The following is a 13,859-nucleotide window of genomic DNA, read 5'->3' as shown; positions in this document are numbered from 1 at the left end:
GTACGACAGTCTGAATTGGTAGTTGTTGACCAGAAATCTGGAGAAGGGGAAATCCTTTCTTCCAGTGACCTGGAAGGTGGTGACTACAGATGCCAGTCTCTCCGGCTGGGGAGCGGTTCTGGAGAAAGTTACTGTCCAGGGGAAAATGGTCTTGGGTAGAGAGTCGTCCCCCCATCAACATTTTGGAAATTCGTGCAGTCAGTCGGGCTCTGAAATTCTGCATGTCCAAACTTCGGGGTCACCCTGTCAGGGTGCAATCCGACAATGCCATGGCCATGGCTTAGGTCCACCATCAAGGAGGCACAAAAAGAGTCGCTCGGCCCAGAAAGAGGTGATTATCCTGTCCTGGGCAGAGAAGTTTGTGCCATGCCTGACAGCAGTGTTCATTCCAGGAATAGAACTGGCAGGCAGATTTTTTGAGCTGTCAACAGATGTTTCTGGGGGAATGGTCCTTACATCCTGAGATTTTTCAATTGATCTGCCTACGCTGGGGGGTCCCAGATGTAGATCTGTTGGCATCCAGGTTCAACAACAAGTTGGAGAGATTTGTGTCCAGGACCAGGGATCCACTCGCAGTCGGAGTGGATGCTTTGGTGACTCCTTGGGAGGAGTATTCTCTGATCTATGCCTTTCCTCCGGTACAGCTGATATCACGTTTGTTGTGCAGGATCCAGCTAGAGGGGAAACCAGTAATTCTGGTAGCTCCGGCTTGGCCGAGGAGGATTTGGTATGCACAAATCTAGAGGTGGGCAGTGACGAGGCCTTGGGTTCTTCCACTGCATCTGGACTTGTTCTCTCAAGGTCTGATATTCCACCCTGCTTTACAGACTCTAAATTTGACGGCTTGGCAAGCGAAGCCTTAATCTTGGAGGAGCAGCGTGTATCTGGCCCCGCAGTTCATACACTGATAAACGCCAGGAAGCCAGTCTCTAGAAATATTTATTACAGGGTCTGGAAATCCTACATTTCCTGGTGTGAAACCAGGAAATGGCATCCCGGCACATATATTATTGGCAGAGTTCTAGCCTTCCTGCAAGCAGGGGTGGATATGAAATTAGCCCTGAGCACGATTTAAGGGCAGATTTCAGCTTTATTGTTTTTTTTCCATAAAACGATCACTTCCCATTCGTTGGTTCAAACCTTCGTCCGGGGAATATTGTGCTTGCTTCCACCAGTGAAGCCACCATTGTGTCCTTGGGACTTAAATTTGGTGTTGGCAGTTTTGCAAAAACAGCCTTTTGAACCTCTGGGGCAGATTCCCCTGGTTCTTTTGACCAGAAAACTTTTTTTTTTTTATTGTGATTACTTTGGCTAGAAGGGTATCGGAACTAGCAGATCTTTCTTGTAAAGAGCCATTCTTGATATTTTATCAAGATAGGGTAATTTTACTTCCTCACCCAGATTTTTTGCCCAAGGTAGTGTCCGCCTTTCATTTGAATCAGGACTTTATAGTACCTTCTTTTTTTTTTCAGGTCCTCACAGGAGGAAAGGTTATTGCATTCTCTTGATGTAATGCATGCACTTAAGTTTTTTTTTTTTTTTACAGGGAACAGTTCAGATTCGTAAGAACGAGAGCTTGTTTGTACTGCCAGAAGGCCCCAGAAAGGCAGCAGACAGCATCTAAATCTAAGATTTCTTGTTGGATTCGCCAGGTTATTAGCCAGGCGTATGGTTTAGTGGGAAAGGTTCCACCTTTTGCTGTAAAGGCACATTCTACAAGAGGAGTAGGTGTCTCTTGGGCACATCGCCATCAAGCATCTGTGGCTCAGATTTGCAAGGCCGTGACCTGGTCGTTGGTGCATACATTCACTCGTTTCTATAGAGTGGATGTTGGGACCCAGGAGGAGTCTGCCTTTGGCCGCAATGTGCTGCAGGCGGCGGTGTAATCCTTTTAGGGTCAGATGGCGGTATTTTGTGCTGTCCCCCTCCCCTCAGATGCATTGCTTTGGGACATCCAATATGTTATGATTCTTGGCTCTGTGTCCCGTGATGTACGAAAAGAAAAATGGATTTTTAATTCATACTTACCTGTAAAATCCATTTCTTAAAGTACATCACAGGACACAAGAGGTCCCTCCCCTCTTCTATAAGGTCTTTTATTGCTTGCTACAAAACTGAGGTACTTCCTGTGTGGGAGGGGTTATATAGGGGTCATCAATTCTGATTGGTTGCCAGTGTCCTTCACCTATAGGTGGCTATATAACACATATGTTATGATTTATGACTCTGTGTCCCGTGATGTACTTCAAGAAATGGATTTTACAGGTAAGTATGAACTAAAAATCAATTTTTTTCTTTGTTTTTATTACTTAGGAATAGGATGCGTGGTGAAGTAACGATTGATTCGTGGAATGTGAGAGGATTGGGAGACTCGCTAAAAAAAATAGTCCTTTTTAAGACTGTTTCAACCCTTAGGGTTTGAGTACTTTGTCTGCAGGAGACACATTTAACTAAAGAAACAGAATCACGTTTACAAAAAGAGGATTTCCATATCAGTATCATTTAGTATATACATCATATTCAAGAGGAACAAATAAGCTAATACATAGATCAGTGGGGTTCTCCTGTAGACAAATTAAAATAGACGAGGGGGGATGGTACATTTTCATATAGTGTCTGCTGGCTGGGAGGCCATGTGTGCTTGCGAATGTGTACCCCCCCCTTCCTTTTAAAATAGAATTAATCACCTGTTGGAATTTATAGTTGACAAACCAAGGGTGCCAGTCTTAACCACTTTAAGACCGGAAGGATTTGTCCCCTTAATGACCAGGCCCCATTTTGCGATTCGGCACGGTGTTACTTTAACGGACAATTGCGCGGTTGTGCAATGCTTTACCCAAATAAAATTGATGTCCTCTTTTTCCCACAAATGGAGCTTTCTTTTGGTATTTGATCACCTGTGCGATTTTTATTTTTTGTGCTATAAACAAATTTTGGAAAAAAAAAAAAAAAAACAATATTTTTCACATTCTGCTATATGACATTAAAAAAAATAAATAAATAAAAAATCAACATTTTTTAACATTTTAGGCCAATTTGTTTTCTGCTACATAATTTTGGTAAAAAAAACAAAAACAAATCGCAATAAGTGTATTTTGATTGGTTTGCGCAAAAGTTATCGCGTCTACTAACTACAGGAAAGATTTGTGTCATTTTTATTGTTTTTTTTCTTTTTTTTTTTTACTAGTATACTAGTAATGGTTGCAATCTGCGATTTTTTGCAGGACTGCGACATTGCGGCGGACAGATCGGACCCCTGACTGATATTTTTGACACTTTTGGGGGGACCAGTGACATTACTAAAGTAATCAGTGATAAAAATATGCACTGCTACTGTAATATGACACTGGCAGGGAAGGGGTTAACATTATGGGTGATCAAGGGGTTAAATGTGAGCCTAGGGGAGTGATTCTAACTGTGGGGGGCGGGGCTTTATGATCATTGCAGGGAGAACAACGGTCAGCTGTGTTTACAACAGCTGACTGTTCTCTCTCAGGGGGAAACGATCGCGGGTGTCAGGCGGCAATCGGAGCCACCTGACACATGCATTGGCTTCCCCACTGACGCACTCGCCCCCTAGCCTTCTGAAAGCGAGCGATGTATACCTACGTTGCTTTGCCCAGGAGCGGCTGCCTGCCGCAGTAAATCTGCAGTGGTCGGTCATAAAGTGGTTAAAGATTGGAGATTTTAATATGTTGAAGAACACCCAGGTTAATAGATTCCCCTTAGGAAGAAGATCGGAACAAAGCCCCTATACGCCGTTGTACAGGTACTCAAGGAGGTGTGACTGAGGGATATTTGGCGTGAACGCTATTCAACAACCCAGGTCTACTCATCTTATTCTAGTGCACAGTTATCACTTTTCAGAATAGATATGTTAATAGGAAATTATATTCTTGTCCCTTTGCTAAAAAATGTTAGCTATGAGGCTAGGGGACTATCAGACCACTCCCCTCTAGTCCAGACATTGAGGTTGGGGAAGAGTGGAGACGGGGGAGTGGAAAGTTAATCCCTTTTGGCTAAAGTTAATTTCCCCTAAAGAATATATGATAGAATCACTTTGGAGCATAACAGATTAACAGCAACACATGGTATAGTGTGGGATACCCTTAAAGATCATTTGAGGGCAACTATAATTCAACAAATATCTAAAAAGAAGAAATCCACTCGGGATTGGGAATTAAGCATAAGTAACTGAGATGGAAGAAATACATGTAGAGGACCCATCACCAGATAATTTAGCTAAATGGATGGAGGTACAGCAACTATATCAAATACTGTCAGTAAAAAAGGCCGAAAATTTGTTTTTGTTTTTTTAACTTCTTCCGGCCCGCGCTATAGCCGAAAGACGGCTACAGCGCGGGCTCTAATTTCCGGGAGGCCATCTTTAAACGGCCTCCCAGTGACAGGCTCCCCGCGCGCTCCCGCGAGCGCGCATCAGGGAAAATCTGTGTCGGCCGTGTCCCTTGGACACAGCCAATCACAGATCGTGGTGAATGGCCAATCACAGCTGCCATTTACCACATGATCGGACCGTGCAATGAGAGATGATCTCATATGTAAACATATGAGATCATCTCTCATCGCCAGCTCTCCTTCCTCACACAGAGACTGCAGTGTGAGGAAGAGGAGAGCAGATCGGCGGTAAGGGGACACAGAGGAATGTAATCAGGGCACTGATCACCAGTGCCCTGATTACACAAGAGGGGAAAAAAATGCCATAAGTGCCCACAGTGACCGCCATCAGTGCCCATAGTGCTGCCAGTCAGTGCCCGCTCATCTAGGCACTGATGGGCACTGACTAGCAGCACTATGGGCACTGATGGTGCTGCCCATCAGTGCTCATCAGTGCCACCCGTCAGTGTCCATCAGTGCCGCCTCTCAGTACCCAGCAGTGCCGCCTCTCAGTGCCCAGCAGTGCCACCTAGCAGTGCCACCTATCAGTGCCACCCAGCAGTGCTCATCAGTGCAGCATATTAGTACCTCCTCATCAGTGCCACCTCATCAGTGCCCATAAGTGCCACCTTATCAGTGCCCATAAGTGCCACCTCATCAGTGCCCATCAGTGCAGCCTATCAGTGCCGCTTCATCAGCGCACATCAGTGAAGGAGAAAGATGTATTTATTTTCAAAATTTACTCACAGAAAATAAGAAAAACTTTTTTTTTTTTTTCAAAATTTTCTGTCTTTTTTTTTTGTAAGAAATAAAAAACCCAGAGGTGATTAAATACCACCAAAAGAAAGCACTATATGTGTGAAAAAAATGATAAAAATTTCATATGGGTACAGTGTAGCATTACCGCGCAATTGTCATTCAAAGCGTGAGAGCGCTGAAAGCTGAAAATTGGCTTGGGCAGGAAGGGGGTAAAAGTGCCCAGTAGGCAAGTGGTTAAACAAGCCCATTATGAAGGAGAAACTATTGGATATATACTGGCCCTCCTGGTGAGGTCTCAGAATTCGAGTATTATGAAAAAGGAAAGGTATGGTGGCACTGCCGAAAGGTAAAATATCACATGTGCAAAGCAAAAAACCTATGTGCAAAAGTATCTAGTAACATAGCATGTGAATATAGTGTCAAATGTGCTTTAAATGTGACTGTACAAAAAACATGAATATGATTAAAGTGCAAATAAGTACGATAGAGCCTAAGTCTAATATCTTATAAATGCAATATACAATGCTAAGAATTATTAAACCAGATCATAAATTGTCATAAAAAAAAATTATATATATATATAAAATAAATAAAATGAATGTTAATAGAAATATTATCATCCAATAGTCCCAATAAGTATGCAAAGTACAAAAACTCGTGCAATAAGTAGTTTGTATTTTTGATAGTGTGAAGATCACTTTGTGCACTTTCCAGTTATTTTAACGCATTGCGTTCCGGGACCCGCGATACCGGAACAACGCTATCGAACACTGGTTTTACTGCTGCCATTATTCTACTTGTAAGTGCATGAATATTCAATACAATCTTTTATATTTTTACGGATTCACACTATGAAAGCCTATTCTTCCTGCATGGCCATGAGGATTATCCACGACTTACACTAGCGTTGGAACTACCTTACAATAAACGTATATATGTGCTGATCAGTATCAGAGTGGTTGGGGGGGGGGGGGAGTCCAACCCAACCTTGCTGGTTATATACCTGTGACCCCTAAAGGGGTACCTCCATCTGGTGAGTGCGGTCCAATTGGGGGAGCACGATTGCACCTGCTTGCACAAAGTGATCTTCACACTATCAAAAATATGAACTATTTATTGCACAAGTTTTTGCACTTTGCACAATTATTGGGACTATTGGATGATAATATTTTTATTAACTTGCATTTTTATACATTTTATTTTTATTTTTAATATATATGTTTTTTGATTACATCAATTTATGATCTGGTTTAATAATTTTTTAGTATTGTATATTGCATTCATCAGATATTAGAATTAGGCTCCATCTTACTTATTTGCACTTTTCACTTTAATTATATTCAAAATTTTTGTACGGTCACATTTGAAGCACATTTGACACTTTATTCACATGCTATGTTACTAAATATTTTTGCACATAGGATTTTTGCTTTGCACATGTGATATTTTACCTTTAGGCAGCGCCACCATACCTTTCCTTTTATATATTATTATTATACCCCTAGGGGTATTTAAGGTAGGCAGCAGTCTCTATATTCCTGAGAAATCCAAGCGCAGAATCTATACCAATTTCAGAATTCGAGTTTGTCTACTGTATTGTCTGTAGAGACACAAGCTGGAAAGGTGACCACGTGTCCAGAAGAAATCGTGAACATTTTGAAGGAATACTACTCAGACTTACAGTATATAATTCTAAGGTAGTAGAGGAAAATAGAGAAATGGGAGACTTCATACAGGGTCTGCCTATGCCGCAGCCCTCAGAGGTAGATAGAGCATCTTAGGAAATGCCTATTACAATTGAAGAGCTACAAGAGACAGTAAAGGAATCAGTGAATCATAAAGCCCCAGGAACAGATGGATTGCCAAATTAGGTATATAGGGAGTATGGTGAAATAATGTTGCCAGAGCTGTTGCAGGTGTTAAATGAGGCGTTGGAGAAAGGAGAATTACCGGTGTCAATGACAGAGTCTACAACTCTAGTAATACCAAAAGAATATACCAAAAGAAGGGAAAGATCGAACTTAACCCGCATTATACAGTGTAGACCAATCTCTATTCTGCACAGATGTTAAACTATTGCCGAAAGTATTAGCGATTAGACTAGGTAAAATAATTCATACCATAATTCATCCCGATCAATGTGAATTTATTCCAGGTAGATCATCATCATTAAATATCAGGAGATTAATTTAAAATCTGCCAATTCCATCAGAGAAGTTAAGATCACGAGCCATATTGTCCCTTGATGCTGTCAAAGCGTTTGACAGCATCAAGTGGAACTATTTGTGCCAGGCTCTGTCGATATTTAATGTTGGTCCCACCTTTATAAAATGGGTTAAGCTGTTGTATGCTGGTCCAAAGGCGAAAGTGAAAATTGGGGGAAGATCCTCGGAATATTTTTCGTTGTACCGTGGGACTAGGCAGGGGTGCACATTGTCGCCCCTGCTTTTTGCCATGGTGATGGAACCTTTGGCTATAGCCATTAGAACAGCAGAGGGTATAAGAGGCTTTAGAAGGGGGAAAGAGGAGGAAAAGATTTCTCTATATGCGGTTGATGTCCTATTTTCAGAGAATGTGAACCACTCACCGACAGCAGTAATGGACACTGAAAAGATTTGGTCTGGACTCTTTATCAGCTGGGAGAAATGTGTTCTTCTACCGATGGATGGGTTGGAGCGAGAACTCCCGGAGAGTGCTAGATATCTACAAGTAGTAAAGAGTTTCAAATATTCGGGAATAGTCATAACAGTCGACCCTGGGTTGTAAATATTGAGAAAACTACAGCCCTTAATAAAATTATTTAGAATAAAGTGCCGGACATGGAGCCGCCTTCCCCTATCAGTAGTGGGTCGCTGCAGTCTAATTACATTCTGCTTAATTCTGCAATGTGGATCCCTGTAGTGTGGTATAAGAAACTGGAAGCTCTTTTTAGAAAATTGCTCTGGGAGGAAGAGACAGGCTAGAATTCGCCTGAGAATATTACAACTGCCGAAAAATGGGGGCGGTTTGGCCGTCCCCCATCCTTGGAGCTACTTCCTGGCAACCCAGATGCAGCAAATGGGGGGCTGAGAAGTAGGCAACGGTACCACCTGTTATAGCTCACGAGCATTACTGGCCTATACCCCACATAGAGGCATTAGAGGCACATTTTTGGGGAGGAGTGGGTCAGTGTTTATCAGTAAAGCTATTGGGGAAGTGGAACATAACAAGATTGATATTTGGGTAGCCGGGATTCATAGAATATGCCCCTATCTGGGACAACGAAAATCTGTGAATTGAGGAGATTCGAAGGGAGTGATTAGATTATTGCAAATATATATAAAGCAGGGATACTGAAGACATTTCAGGAATTAAAAGAAGAATTTGGACTCTTTATATGTATTTGCAACTGCGGCATGTGCTGGCAACACAATTTAAAGGAAGGAGGATTAGAATGGAGTAAAATCCCTTTGTTGGAAAATTTGGTAAAGGCTACGTCTTTAAAGGGGCTGATTTCAGAACTATACAGGAAAATACAGGTAAAGGTATTCAATAAAGAATCTCGGCGGTCTAACAGAATAAAATGGGAGGAGGATGTGGGGCAATTAACAGATGTACAATGGGAATGTATAGTAACCTCAATAGATACATTATCCCTTTCAGCAATTCAAAAGCTCACACCGTTTTATATGTTACATAGAGCATTTTATATGCCCAAAAAACTGTTTTCGTTTGGGGGAAGATCAGATGCATCCTGCCCTAGATGCAAAATCAGTTGGGGATTTGATTTATATGTTGTGGAGGTGCCCCAAGCTACATAGATACTGGAAGGAGGTGCTGGATAGAATAATAATAATAAAATAAATATATGATTATATCCAGTGCTGTGCATTTTGGGGTACATGAAGCAGAGAGGGGGATATTGGGGAGCAGTTTTGAGATGCCTATATCAAGCTAGAAAAGCCATAACAGGGAAATGGCTAAAACCTGAACCACCATATATACCAGATTGGTTGAGAAAAGTTAATAACAAAAAAATTTGAGAAAAATCAGCCTATATAAGAAGAGGAAGTATAAAATTTGAAAAAATATGGAAAGCATGTATAGAAACTCCCGGCTTAGCACCGAGACAGCGGATATTTAACCACTTACCCACCAGGTCTATTTTTGACACTTGGTATTTACAAGCTAAAATCAGTTTTTTTTTTTCTAGAAAACTACTTAGAACCCTCAAACATTATATTTTCTTTTTCAAAGACCCTATAGAATAAAATGGAGATCGTTGCAATATTTTTTATCACACCGTATTTGCGCAGCGGTCTTCCAAACGCAATTTGTTTTGGAAAAAATGTACGGTTTTCCCTTTTTTTTAATTCAAAAAAGTGAAGTTAGCCCAATTGTTTTACATAATGTGAAAGATAATGTTACACCGAGTAAATAGATACCCAACATGTCATGCTTCAAAATTGCGCACGCTCGCAGAATGGCGACAAACTTTGATACTTAAAAATCCCCATAGGCGACATTTTAAAATATTCTATAGGTTACCAGCTTAGAGTTACAGAGGAGGTCTAGGGCTCAAATTATTGCTCTCGCTCCAACGATGGCGGCAACACCGTTTACATATGTGGGCGGGACTTGCCTATGCGTTCGCTTCTGCGTGCGAGCTAACGGGGACAGGGCGCTTTAATTCATTTATTTCCCCCCTATTTATTTTATTTATTATTTTTGATTTTTACACAGTTTAAAAAAAAATTTGATCATTTTTATTCCTATTACAAGGAATGTAAACATTCCATGTAATATAAATAGCCATGACAGGACCTCTTTATTGTGAGATCTGGGGTCAAAAAGTCCTCAGATCTCACAAGGACACTAAAAAAGAAAAAAAGGGTTTAAAAAAAATAAATAAATCGGCTCTTTAAGCCGGTTGCTAGGCAATGAGGTTTGAAGCTTGAAGTCGCTCCGGTCCTCCAAGACCATAGAGTCCAGTGAGGGCCATCTTGCCCTCACTCGACTTCCTGTCTGTGTGGAGAGAGGACTGGATCGTTTTCGCCGCTGCCGGCAGGTCCGGTAAGCGGGGAAAACGGCCGGGGCGCGGCGGGAGGGGGTGGCACCTCTTCCTCCGCATCGTAACTGGGACCACCCTTAACTGAAAGCCAATCGCCTGCCGTTTTAAAAAAATACCGGGGTTATGGCAGCTATCTGCTGCCATAACCCCAACATTTAGCGTCAAAAATAATTCATATGAATATTTTAAAGGAAATCCAGATTCACAATTTCAGATTCAAATTCAATACCATATGTTCTTTACACATTGGAGGTAGAAAAACTCCTCTCAGGATCTGGTACATACACAAACTTTTTTCCTATTATCTAAATGCGCTTTTTCACACTAAACTAACACAACACATAATGTTGGGAAATCATAATTTCTTCTGTTTCTGAGCACAAGCTGCTTTATGGCAAATTCAGATTATATATTTTTTACATTTCAACTTTTTTGCAATAACTGTTTTGATTTTCTTTTCTTTTGTATGCGATATTTAATTAGCCCACAGCCTAATATATAACTTTGGAAAACAGTGTTTATTACATTTTACAGATGATGCAGGTAAAAAAGAACAAACTATAGCATTGTAAATTGAGATTAAAAAATTATACTGAACTGTGGAGGGCACAGGAAATTCTAGGAAGCCAGATAAAATACTCCTACACAAAACTCAGGAATCAGTTGATGTTTTAACGCAGACTCATGCCCTGCCTTCATATAAGCATAGACAATAGTTCAATATTAATATATTAGAAGGTGACACTTACTCTTGGTGACCAAAACCCAGTTCTGGAAGATAAGGTAATTTTTTTATGCGGATAATGCTGTCATAAAGCGATGGCTGCAGACTCTGTGCTACAGCATTTGCAAGAATGACTGCAATCATCACTGGTAGGATGTGAGAAATCTGCCCCGTCAGCTCAAAGACAATCACTGCTGTAGACACAGTATGTGTGACCGCTCCAGACAGTGCTGCGGCACCTAGTGAATAAAAAGGATCATGAAGATGGCTGAAAAGTAAAGAAACAAGTAAAGATGATGAAAAGGAGGGACCTACCAACAACTGCGTAACCACCTGGCACAATCCGATATGTACTCCCATCACTGTGAATACCATCTGGGAACCAAGCAGCCATGCTCTCGCCAACCAACCTGCCAAATGCAGCACCTGCAGTAGGCAGAGAGATTATACCATTATCAGTTACAAAATATTTATGTAGATTGTTTCAGGTATTTGTTTTAAGTTCATTGACTATTTTGGAAGACTGGGGAGCTACCTGCTGTACCCCTTGGTGCACAATGTCTTACTTATGTCCTTTGCACAGCCTTCAAGTGCAGCCAGATGCAGACAGGACTCACATGGCTCTAAAGCAGATACTATATAGCACATAAAACAGAAAATGTTATACTTACCTGACAGTAATTTTCTTTTCCTGATGCATAAGCATGACAGCATACATGTACGGGTATAAGCCCCCCCCCCTCCCCTCGCCCAATAAAAACTGGATATACTATATAAATGAGTCGCCTCCCCTAAGGTGGCATTCTCATAACTTTACTGAAATGCGAAACCCCCAAGGGAGGGAACTGTATGCTGTCATGCTTATGCATCAAGAAAGGAAGATTACCATCAGGGAAGTATAAAACTTTCAGTTTTCCTGACTCAAGCATGACAGCATACACGTATAGAATGTAGCACACCAACAAAACCCGTAAGGGAGGGCCATGCTGAAGTGTTTTAATCAACATATCCCTAGAATCATTTAGAACTGAAGTCAACTCCCCTGTTTCCAATGTTGCTTGACTACCCTTTGTAAAAGGCTAAAAATGTTTTTCAGCATATGAACGTAGTTGGTATCCTGTAAAATAAATCTTGACCTATGAATTCTGCCCGTGAACATGCCACCCGTCTGATAAAGTGGGCTCTGCACTAGATTGATTGGATTCATCATTGCCCTATAAGCCCCCTAGGCTACTTTGACCCAAGATGATGCAATCGTCCTAGTGGATAGTGAAAGTCTTCTTCGGATACCGCCAGGCCTGAAGAGGCCACTGTCTGACCTTCAAGAGAAGGTCCATTTCCATGTATTTTTTCCACATCGAGTCCACTACCCAAGCTTGTGGTGACTTAGACATTTCAGTCTGGATATGCTTGAAGGCCAATGTCCTGTTCTTGAGGCAAGGATGCAGACCTTTGTATGGTTACATAGTTACATAGTTGGTGAGGTTGAATAAAGACAAAAGTCCATCCAGTTCAACCTGTGTAGATGTGTGTGGCTGTAATCATCTTGCATACCCCTGAATGTTCTGATCCTTGAGATGTACGTCTAAGAGTCTTTTGAAAGCCACCATACTACCTGCAGAAACCACCTCATGTGGTAGAGAATTCCACAATCTTGTAGCCCTAACAGTAAAGAACCCCCCACGTTGCCTGAGGTTAAAACGCTTCTCCTCTAATCGCATTGTATGCCCCAGAGTTCTCATGCAATCCCTTCGACTGAACAGCTTTTTTTCTAAGCCTAGATCCCCATTTAGATATTTAAAAATTGCTATCATGTCCCCCCTCAGGCGTCTCTTCTCCAGGGAGAATAAATCAAGCGATTGCAGACGCTCCTCATAATCAAGGTCCTCCAATCCCCTAATTAGTTTAGTTGCCCTTCTCTGGACTCTCTCCAGCTCCAACACATCCCTTCTGAGGACTGGTGACCAGAACTGGACCGAATACTCCAGATGAGGTCGGACCAGAGTTTTATAAAGTGGAAGGATTATAGTCTTATCTCTGGAATACATCCCTTTCTTTATGCATGCTAATATTCTGCTAGCCTTGGCAGCTGCCGCTTGACATTGCATGCTGTTGCCTAGTCTATCATCAACCAAGACTCCCAGATCCTTCTCCAATTTTGATTCTCCCAAGGGTTCCCCTCCTAACGTGTATTGTGCTTTTATGTTTCTAGTCCCCAAGTGTAAAACCTTACATTTCTCCACGTTAAACCTCATTTGCCATGTCTTTGCCCACTCCGTTATTTTGTCCAGGTCATTCTGTAGGATATCTGCTTCATGCTGTGCTGTTATTGTCCTGCCTAATTTTGTGTCACCTGCAAAAACTGATATTGAACTACTGATCCCGTCCTCAATGCTGTTTATGAATAAATTGAACAATGTTGGTCCTAGGACTGAGCCTTGGGGGACCCCGCTTACTACCTCAGACCAGTCTGAGTACGCGCTGTTTATTACCACCCTTTGGACACGCCCTTTTAGCCAGTTCCGTATCCAAGAGCAAACCCTGCTGTCGATACCTGCAGACCTTATTTTATAAATTAAGCGCTTATGGGGAACTGTATCAAACGCCTTAGCAAAATCTAGGTACACCACATCCACTGGTCTGCCCCTATCTAGCTCACAGCTCACCTCCTCGTAGAATGTTAAGAGATTGGTTTGACAAGAACACCCATTTGTAAACCCGTGCTGGTTACTACTGATGATGCTGTTGTCCTTCGCAAACTCTACGATATAGTCCCTTATCATCCCCTCCAGAAGTTTACATACTACTGATGTCAGACTGACAGGCCTATAATTTCCCGGTATATGCCTCTGACCCTTTTTGAATATCGGAATCACGTTAGCTTTCCTCCAATCCCCTGGTACATCTCCTGTCCTAATACTGTCCGCAAAG

At 41.7% G+C, this 13,859-nt stretch overlaps 1 protein-coding gene across 2 annotated transcripts in view; it reads right to left on the bottom strand.

Annotated features, from left to right (window-relative positions):
• CLCN2 (chloride voltage-gated channel 2) overlaps positions 1–13,859 on the bottom strand; it is a 684,072-nt gene that overhangs the window by 274,575 nt on the left and 395,638 nt on the right. For both annotated transcript variants that reach the window (XM_082249904.1, XM_082249905.1), the window contains exons 14-15: positions 11,244–11,354; positions 10,954–11,167 (exon numbers count right to left, since the gene is read on the bottom strand). In XM_082249904.1, the coding sequence (XP_082106030.1) occupies positions 10,954–11,167; positions 11,244–11,354 (325 nt within the window). The remainder of the gene's footprint in view (positions 1–10,953; positions 11,168–11,243; positions 11,355–13,859) is intronic.

The sequence above is a fragment of the Pelophylax lessonae genome (genome assembly GCF_965119305.1).
Source record: "Pelophylax lessonae genome assembly, chromosome: 3".
Classification (NCBI taxonomy): Eukaryota; Metazoa; Chordata; class Amphibia; order Anura; family Ranidae; genus Pelophylax; species Pelophylax lessonae.
This window is presented reverse-complemented; position numbering and strand designations above follow the sequence as displayed.